General features: G+C 34.1%; 1 protein-coding gene across 1 annotated transcript; it reads left to right on the plus strand.

Annotated features, from left to right (window-relative positions):
- The first annotated feature begins 59 nt into the window (after positions 1–59).
- LOC112091658 (phosphoribosylaminoimidazole carboxylase, chloroplastic-like) lies at positions 60–781 on the plus strand. Its single transcript, XM_024165844.1, has 3 exons — positions 60–152; positions 407–513; positions 618–781. Exons 1-3 carry the CDS (start codon positions 60–62, stop codon positions 709–711), a joined length of 294 nt encoding a protein of 97 aa, XP_024021612.1. The 3' UTR covers positions 712–781.
- The last annotated feature ends 10,073 nt before the right edge of the window (positions 782–10,854 follow it).

Here is a 10,854-nt window from a genome sequence, read left to right on the forward strand (position 1 = left end):
TTTTTGTTTTTGTTTTTTTCATTTTAACATTATTCCAGTTCTGGATGTGAATTTTAGGTATGGTAGCTGCGCTTACTCCTTTGCCAGTAATTGGTGTTCCTGTACGTGCTTCTACATTGGACGGAATCGATTCACTCCTATCAATTGTGCAGGTAACATTGCACAAATCCAGTTGCCTGCATCTTATTGCCTAGAAGCAGCACATTCCCATTTACTAGAATGTTTTATTATCCCTCTTCTCTATCTTTTCTTGTCCGTGAAATGGATATTTGTGTGCCATATTTTGCCAAATCATGACTACATGACAGTAGTGTCTGATTTTGTAGTCTCTGTATCAATGTGACGCTTTTCAATGTCTCTGGTGTTTCCAGCAAAATAGCTTAAATGTCTTGCATTAATTCTGCAGATGCCAAGGGGCGTCCCAGGTGCAACAGTTGCTGTAAACAATGCCACAAACGCAGGTTTGCTGGCTGTAAGGATGTTGGGTGTCGGTGACAGCCATCTAGTAGCAAGGTTAGATTCTCCATTTGGTTAAACAAAACATATTTTTTTTAGAGCAATGAAAAGTCATTATATTGATTGCTTATGTTATTGATGCGGCGATAAACTTTGTGCAGAATGAGTCAATACCAAGAAGACACGAGGAGCGATGTCTTGTTAAAGGCAGATAAGCTAGAAAAAGATGGCTGGGAATCTTATTTAAATCCTTGAGAACCATATAATTTCTTTTGGTGATATGTATTCATTTTTGTCATTCAACAAATTATATTATGGCCAACCTGATCAAAGGTTTTAGAGAAAACCCCATTGCCAGACAAGTTCAGCAAGTGAATAAAGACTCGGACATTAAACAAAAAATATTAGAACGAGAAGTAGAAAAAGGAGAAAGGATATGTGCAAATAGGTGAGCAAAGGGAATCATCAAGATTGTTAGCGTTAAAAATATTTGCAGTTTGACAGTTTGAGTGATGATGCAGGGATGTAACTATTTTTCTTTCCTATGTATTTCTTTATTCAACTGTCATCTTGTCATTCATAAAGGGACTAGGACAAACTTGTTTGGAGACATTTTGCAATTTTTTTTTTTTTAAATGATAAGAAGCTTGTATTTTCTTTATTTTCTTACTTCCTAGTCTTGAGAAGTAAAACGTCAATTTTCCATCAAAAAGATGAAAAGAACTTATATAATGACTTAGTTTAGTAATGCTGTGGATTTTAAAAAAAGTGCTTGCAGAAGTTTCTTGCAGATTTTTAAAAAGAACCCCACCAAAATTGATAATTATGATATTTGGTTGCGTTAATAAAATTGACAATTTATCATTATGTTATTTTTAGTTGTAATTTTATTGTGAATAAAGAAATAAAAAAAAGAGAATTAATTATCATAAATTTATTGTTAAAAAATTTAAAATCATAACATTATGTTTTTTTTTTAAAGTTAAACAACTATTTTTAAATATCAAAAACAATTATATATATAAAAATTACATATCATGTCTATTTTGGTCATTTTACATACCCACAGTAATTCCACCTCAAAATTTACCAAACGCTATTTACTGATTTTAGAACCAGCACAGCTACTATAATTACAATTTACCAAACACTTAGCCACTTTTTAAAACAGCTACTTTTTTTTTCAGTACAATTAAAAGCACTTTTTTTAAAATCTACAGCATTACCAAACTAAGCCCACGTCTTCTTTACATAAAGAATATAAATGTATGTATGTTATGTAATCCAGCCACGCACTCTTGGGTTCTCTATGAAACTGTCCAAAAAGGTGACAATATCCTGAGATATATAGGTAGACAAAGATAAAGAAGAATGAGTTTTTGGGTATAGCCAACGAAACGTTTCGTTGGCCTCTTTCTTTTTGGGCTGTTAGAGAAGGGGATTTAGTGCGGTAGAATTTACTGTAACAGCCACGTTTCAAGATACGATTCGGCGTACTCTGTAATGAGATAAACGTGGCAATCTACGGCCCACTAATCATACGAACGGCTACTTGTCACGACATTATTCGTTAGCAAAAAACCGCGCTCACATAAGCACGAGACAAAGGATCCTGCAAGACTACGTAGTGGGCCGACATCCTATTCCACGTGGTGCACTTTGGTTGCCTGGTGGGAGATAGTGGCGGGTCCCACTGACGCTGGACAGCTGCGACACTTGACGAGGTTATAGTTGCACGCGCAATTGTAAAACCGTGCTCCAAACGCGCGAATCGCGGCCGTTCATGCATTTGATCATCGGTCTTAAATTAGTTCTGATTTTATTTTTATTATTATTATGTATATAATTGTATTTATTTGTTTTGAATTCATTGGTAGACCGATTTGTCTATTTTAACACATACTACTTAGATAAAAATACTTCCTAAAAAAATAAAATTAAATAAAAATACACTGAAATAAAATAACATCATATTAAGTTAAATAAAAAAATTAAAGATATCAAAATAGAACAAATCTAAAACACAACGAAATAAGTTAAAATCTTTTTTTTTTCTATCTTTACTTCGGATCTTTTTTTCGTTTTTGTTTGCTTTTATTTTGTGTCTTTTTTTACTATAAATAATTTAAATAAAAATAAAATTAATCAAAGATACATTAAAATAAAATAAAATCACACCAATTAAATAAAAAAATAGAGTTAATTTAAAACACAACAAAAATGAGTTTTTTTTTTTCCGTCTTTATTTTGTTCATGTCTTTTATTTCAAAGCTTTTTCCACTTTTGTCTTCATTTCTTTTATTTATGTCATTACTTTTCCTTCTTTCTCTTTTCTTTTTTAATAAACAATTTGTGTAACTATTATTTTACGCGTTAATATATTCTATACTATGAGAGAGAATGGGTGTTCTTGCGGTGCTGAATGAAGCGTTTCGTTTCGCGTTTTTATTTTTTATTTTTTTGCTGCTAGAGGGAAAAACCGAGCTCAACAGGCACACATCAAAGAATCTCGCATAGCCCTTTAATGGCTGACACAAACTGCTACATGTTGCCTTATGATTGGCTGGAGAGAAAAAGTGCTGGGGCCTTCCTGCTGTGATGCTGATGCGTATGCGCCTTTTGCGTGTGTAGTTCACACATCGATCTGTGCCATTGGTATTTTTGATTCGGTGTCTTGAAAAAAATTTCTCGTTTATTTATTATTATATCTATTTATTAGTCTTAAAATAATTTATGATCTGATTTTATCCATTTTAATATTATTTTATGTTAAATTTTAGGTACTATTTAAATATAAATACTATAAATTATAAATAAAATTAAACAAAAATATGATAAAATTAAATAAAATCACACTAAATTAAAAAAAAATAAATTTAACAAAACAGAAGAATTAACTTTAAACGCAACGAAATAAGTTAAAAAATTTTCCTTTTTTTCCATTATTGTTTTCATCTCTTTTATATTTTTTTTGTTACTTCTTTCTCTTTATTTAAAATAATTTTTATAACCATTATTTTTAATTAATCACGCATCCATAGATCATGTTTAAGACTGAAACTAAACAAAAACTAAAAAACAAAGAAAAAAGAAAAAAAATGTGTTGATTTGGGGTCCGATTTTGTCTATTTTAACACCGTTTTGCGCTAAATTTTTTATACTATTTTGATAAAAGTAGTATAAATAATTCGAATAAAAAATTTAAACAAACATATCCTAAAATAAAATAAAATCACACTGAATTAAATAAAAAACACAACAAAAAATAGAATTAATTTAAAACACAATACTTTTGCTTCATTCTTTTCCCACTTTTGTCTCCATTTCTTTTATGCCTTTTTTTTCTCCTTTCTTCTCTTATTTTTAGAAAAACAATTTGTGTAACCATTACTATAAATGAATCTGCGCGCGCTAAAGACCAGTTTTAATACTAAAGTCATTTTGGTACCCTTTATTATAGTTAAATATCTTATTAGTACCGATGCTTTTAAAAATACTAAAATGGTACATTTACCTCTAAAGAAATATTCTTTTGGTACTCTGGGACCGATTTTTCAAACATAAAATTCCAAGCTGCCCTTTTCACTTAATTAATAGAAACTAATAACTTTATAAATAATTTTCAAAAACATTTTTAGCTTATTTTATTTTTAATTTTTAAACATTTAAAGTATTTAAAGAATTTTTTTTTAAAATTATTAGTTTGTTGTTAATTAGTGAGAAAGGTCTTAAGATATCGAAAGAATTTTTATTTAAAGGTGAATGTACTTCTTTAATATTTTTAAAAACACGGGATACACCCAGCAAAATATTAAGGTATTAAAATGATTTTTTATCCCTTAATAAAAAAAAATTAACAATCATTGATTCTTGTATGTGACAACATCGTTAGCACCATCAAGGGGCTTAAATATCTTCTCATTTTTTCTTCATGAGAACAATACATGAACACACACACACACACTCGCATATAATTTTAGAGAATAAAAAAAAATGGCATGGCCGTTTCATTGTGTAACGCCCTTTAGAATTAAACATGTTTAATTATGCTAAACTGTGGATTATTAGTGTGCCTAATTTGATTTTCATAATTAATTAAGAGACTTTAAAGGCAGTATTGGTGGAGTGGTATGAAGAAGGATGTTCGCCAATATGTGTTAGAATGTGTGACTTGTCTTCGAGTCAAGGCTGAACATCGGAAACCTGCTGGAGAATTGCAGCCTCTTCCTGTTCCTGGATAGAAGTGGGAACACATTACGATGGATTTTCTGATGGGATTGCCAAGGACTGAACATCGACATGATGCCATATGGGTCGTTGTGGATAGGTTAACGAAGTCTACGCACTTCATTCCCTTTCATGCGACTTATTCCAGGAAAGTTCTAGCAGAGTTGTATCTGGAGCACGTTGTCAGACTTCACGGAGTTCCGTTATCTATCACTTCAGATCGTGACACTCGTTTCAACGCTAGATATTGGAGAAGTTTCCAAGAAGCCATGGGAACCGAATTAAATTTTAGCACCGCATTTCATCCTCAGACCGACGGACAATCTGAGAGAGTTATTCAGATTTTGGAGGACATGCTTCGCGCTTGCATTCTAGATTTTGGTGGAAACTGGAATAAGTATCTTCATTTAGCTGAGTTCGCCTACAATAACAGTTATCAGAGTAGCATTGGGATGGCCCCATTCGAAGCATTGTATGGCAGACCTTGTAGATCGCCAGTTTGTTGGCTTTAGTCAGAAGATCGACTGACCCTTGGACCAGATGTTATCCAGGAGAATAATGAAAAGATAGCCGTGATCCGGGAACGACTGTTAACGGCTCAGAGTCGTCATAAGAGTTATGCTGACAGGAGGCGTAGACCCTTATAGTTTTTAGAGGGCGATTTTGTCTTGTTAAGAGTCTCTCCGCGCAAAGGGGTTACTCGCTTTGGTGTGAAGGGGAAACTTGTGCCAAGGTACATTGGACCGTTTCAGATCACACAACGAGTCGGTGTCGTTGCTTACCGCCTTGATCTTCCTCAGGAATTGTCCCACGTGCACAATGTGTTCCATGTTTCAATGCTTTGAAAGTGTCAACCTGATCCAGAAGCCATTGTGTAATGGTATGATGTGCCGATCCAATATGACACGACTTACGAGGAAACGCCCATACAAATTCTTAACCGGAAGATGAAAAGCCTACGTCAACGTGAGATACCGTTAGTGAAGGTGTTGTGGCAACACCATGGCGTTAAAGAAGCAACGTGGGAATTGGAAACGACGATGCAGGAACGATATCCGTATCTGTTCATATCGTGAGGTAAATTTCAATTTCAGGGATGAAATTTCTTAAGGGAATTATGCTAAACTGTGGATTATTAGTGTGCCTAATTTGATTTTCATAATTAATTAAGAGACTTTAAGTTATTTTCAGTATTTATAATTTCACCCCAAAGATTTTTGGAAAACACACTTAAATTTAATACATTTTCCTTTTTTTTCATTTTTCTTTTCTTTTTCTTTTTCTTGTTTTCTTTTCTTTTTTTTCTTTTCCCCCTTTCCCTTCTCGTGCGCCAGCCCACTCTTTTTTTTTTCTTTTCTTTCTTCTTCTTCTTCTATGGTTCTTCCCGTGCACCAGCCTCTCTCTCTCTCTATTTTCTTCCACCGCCGGCCACCTCCTTCTCCGAGCTTCCTCCCGCCGGCGTTCTCTCTCTCTCCGGGTTTCTCTCTCCTTCTCTCTCTCGGCAGTTTGGCCGAGAATCACCAAAAAAAATGAAAAACAGATAAATTGAGGGAGACAAAGCTCGAGCAACTGATTTGAGGTAAAATCCTTTGAAACCCACTCTTTGATTCAAATTTTAAGCTTGAGAAAGTTTGATTTTGGTTAGATTTGAATAATTTTGAGTTAGGGTTCGAGTTTGAACAGTTATTATTGGAATCGAATGAAATTTGGGGGTTTTTAGTTATTGGACTTGTTTAATTGATTAGAAACTGATTTTGATGGATTCTGGAGAATATATATTAAAATTGAAGTTGAATTGCAGGTTTGGCATTTTTCCTATTTATGCCAGCATGCTGCCGAAATTTCTTTAGAAACTTGTTTTTAAACTGAAATTAAATAAGAAAACCAAACCTATGAATTGGATTCTAATTTTTAAAGAACCCCCAAACTCAATTATCAAATCATTATGAAATTTGGACTTGAGTCAAGGCACACTAATAGGAAACAATTAAACATGATTGAACTTAATTCGTTTTAGGAATTAGAAATACTTCCTAAGATATTGCTTTTGTGATAAAGCTAGTGGAGAATGTCAAGTATTAAGACTTTAAGGAAAGCGGAGGCGAGGAGAACTGAAGGCTAGCCCAGGTTTGACATCTGAGAGGTAGGATATTCTTGTCCATATCCTTGTTAGCCTTATTTTAAATTATTTTGGCCAATGAAAATGTTTTAGAACAAAACATGTTTAAAGAAAATGATTTTAAAGAAATAGCATGAGAATGCTATTAAGTTTTCCAATGATTTTGGAAATGAGATTTCAAAGCGTATCATTTCTTAAAATGAAATATCTTAAGGAATGATACAATGCATGGTGGCCTCAGAGATCGGGATGTGGGAATCGCATCCTTAGGGGCAGGTCCCGAAACCCGTACGGATCCACTTCTTGTTTAGTGGAATTATGGCTCTGCACTTTTCATTAGACAGACATTTTTACTGCTTATTGTTTAGTGGTATGATGAGCTGCGCACTTTCATTATACAGACATATTATATTATGTGAGTATTTCCTTTTTTTTTTTAAAAGATGATCGGTTCCGGGTGTATATCTTCGGACCGTGAGTACATTTATTTTAAATGCTTTATAAAATTATATCTTACTAGGCCTTTCGCTCACCTTTTCCTGTTTTCAAATGTATTAAACCCCTCCAGGCGACGCCAGAAGTAGTGCGGAGTAGGTAGCTATTACCGGCGACACGGACTGGTTTCAGGAAAGCGAAGAGTTGTATTTCCTCTAATCCCTTATCTCAAGGCATGTATAAAAGATTATGGATTGTAAACTTAAATATTACTAGACTGTGGTTGATGTCACATTTACTCTTGTTTATATTCATGTATGCTAAACACCTGTGGGAATTCCTGATATGATACCAGAGACGTCGTTTTAAACTGGTTTGGTTAGAAATTCTACCATCGTTCTTGAAATTAAATTTCTCTTGAATGCAGGGGCTTGTTTAGAAATACCTGGATGTTTTGAATTTGAAAAAAAAAATATTATAATGTTTGCAACATTATATGCTAATCATTCTCTTAAAGAGGTTTAAGTTTCTAAACAAGCCTCCCCGTCACTAACCCCGATTTGGGGGCGTGACACATTGATGTCTGATTACTATATTTACAATAACCAGTTGAATTTGAATATAATTGTTAGTGCATTTTTTGTGTTGGCTTATTTTTAGAAAATTGGTTGTAAGATTGGTTGGCATTGTAAATTGGTAGTCCTCTTAAAGAAAGTTTGGTTGTCATGTTTATTGGCTGCAAATCAAAGATCTTGATTGCTGAAAATCAAGAGTGGACTTTCTGAAACATTATGGCTGGGTCTTCTAAGGAAAGATTTGTGGGAAATATTGGGAATGATTGTCTTCTTACTGTCATTGGGGCTGGTGACCTGATTTGTGGTGTTAATGGATGAGATATTACCATGATTGGATGTGCTTATCGTGGATGATTGAGGGGTGTGATTCTGTGATGGTATATATAGTGGCATGAGGGTTTTGATGTTGTGAAGAACGTGAGGTGAAGAATATGTGTTGAATACAGAAAAAGTTGTGTGTGTTAATGTGAGTATGAGATTGTAATGTTAAGAGTCGCTTGATGTGTTGCGACGGATTGTGAGAACACTTTTGAATTGGTTATTCGGCGGAAGATTTCTTTGGTTTCGGGAGGAAATCGTCAAGTCAATTGGTGCTCGCTGATCAAGCTTTCTAAGGAGATTCTAGGCAACGGCGACATCGTCAAGGAGGGAGTCGTTGAGTGTGTAAGATCGTTCGGTCCTTTGTAATCTTTTGAACTTAGTGGATTGATCATTGTCTGGGCGTGGCCCCGCAAAGTAGGTGTGCGCACCGAACTGCGATATCATTTTTTTGGTGTCCTTTACGTTTCTGCATTAGTTTCCTGCTTTACTGTTTTGCTGGTTTAATTTTAGATTTTCTGTCACAAAAAGTGTTACAGTAAAGTGTTGCAACACCACTTGTGACACTAGGATAAAAACGGACCTAACAATAATAATAATCTAATCCGATCTCCTAGAATCAAGGTAAACCAGATAATGTAAAAATCTAATTACAAAAATCAATTATTTTTATCATGTCCTCGCAAGAGTGCTTCGATAAGAGATTCTGATCTTACACCATAGAAAGAGAAATTAAGTCCAAGGAAGTAGGTTGGTGAGTGTGTCAGCAAGTTGATATTGCGACGAGACATGAGTGACGCGTAAACTGGAGAGCACTGCTTTGAGCTTTGCCACGAATAAAGTGAAAATCCATGGCGACATATTTCATCCTGAAAAGAAAAGACCGAAATGGCATGGCCGTTTTTCTCATTTTTTGAAGATAAAAAATTAAAACGGAGAGGAAAAACGCGTTTGGTGTAACAATTTATCAAAATTAAAAACAAAAACGTTTTTGTCCTTTTTCTAAAATCTGAAAACAACTTAAGATCATTTTCTTTTTCTCCGTTTTCATTTTCATTCTTCGAACTTTTTTTCTACCCTTGACCAGTGAGCTCTGGAGCCCAGATCTGTTCTGTTTTCTTCTCGCCTGATTTGCGCCGTTTGCTTCTCGGCCGAGCTCCTCCATTCCCTTCCCTTCCCTCCTCGACTCCGTCCCTGCCGAGCCTTCTAAGTGGACCCACCGCCCTTCTCTGCCGCCAAATATGCAGACGGCCGCATCTTCACCCGCGAAGAAGGCATCCGAAACCACAAGTTATTCATCAGAAACAAACGGGTCTACGTCTGTGAGTTTGTGCTTTTCGTAATTTCTTCTTTGTTGCTCGGGAAAGGCATCTTCATATGCACAAAACATGATTTTGTATTCAATATAGATGTAAAATCACGACCACCACATAACCACTTTCACAAATATTTACACATGTAGCATTGGACCTTGAAATGCATGAGCCAATATTAGAGCCCGTTTGGTTGGATGATTCGTTCTCTGATTCGAATCATGGTTCATGGTTCGCTACAGTATTTTTTCTCACAAAAAATACACGTAAATAAAAAATAATTATAATCCATGAACTAAACAGAAATGGCGTAGCAATATTCTTTCGTTTTTTTTTTTGATAGATTTGACAAAACTAATCTAATTAAATTAAGTAGCTAATCATACCACAATAATGCACTTGAAAGTGCAGGGAAAAGTACTTTTACGTACAAAATAATACGCTGTATAATGATGACGCACGAATAAAAGAAACTTTATGGTCAAGACCATTAATGTTTGTAAACATTCAAAAGGATTTGCAGCCCAACTCACAAACATATCCTGACAAATTCACAATCCCTTCAACACTATGTTTGATAGAAGTGAAAAGTTGAAGGAAAGAGAATAGTTGAGAGATCTTTTAGAACAATATTGTCTTGTGCATTTTTTTTTTTTGTTGGAAAGAAAGGAGAAGAAAATAGAAAAAGGAAGGGAAAAAAAATTATTCATGAGACACGTCATTTTAATTATCCGCCCAAACGTGGAGTAATTTCGAAGGAATAGAAAAAACTTGTTATTAGTTACATGAATAGGTAACTTACCAACTTATTCTTATTGCATAAATTAAATTCATAAAAATATAAAAATGTATAATGTCAAATTATTATGACTGGATACCTGTCTTTCGTTTGAAAATCGACATATGGTTTTATAATCCAATTAACATTTTAAAAGAATCGACTTTTGAGCGGACTATATGTCCAATTAGGCTACGTTGCAGTGTTCTAGAATTTATTGATACTTGTATAACGTTACTATCAATCTTGCGTGATGCTTTATTTTTACAAAAAAACGTAATTAATTAGAGGCTCCATGTGCCCTCAACTCCGCACCTCAGAGTAAAACCAATCCAATCCCATTAGATATAAAAAGAATTTCATATGTTTATAATCCCACTTTTTACGAGAAATTATTTAGTACATTGGGTCCAGTACCGCGTCATTTTATTTATGTGGTACACTCATCTAATAAAAAATAATCATTTGAATACATTATCTACGTCATTTTTTATACTTATCTCTCTCTTTACTAAATGTATTGCACTAGTTGTTGAGTTAGAGAATCTCCAAAGAGAGCTCTCTAAATTTTAGCTAAAATAGCTAGCTATTTTTTGGTAAGTCATTCTAATCATACTCCTTATTTTAACTAAA

Source organism: Morus notabilis, unplaced genomic scaffold (assembly GCF_000414095.1).
Source record: "Morus notabilis unplaced genomic scaffold, ASM41409v2 Scaffold451, whole genome shotgun sequence".
Taxonomy (NCBI): Eukaryota; Viridiplantae; Streptophyta; class Magnoliopsida; order Rosales; family Moraceae; genus Morus; species Morus notabilis.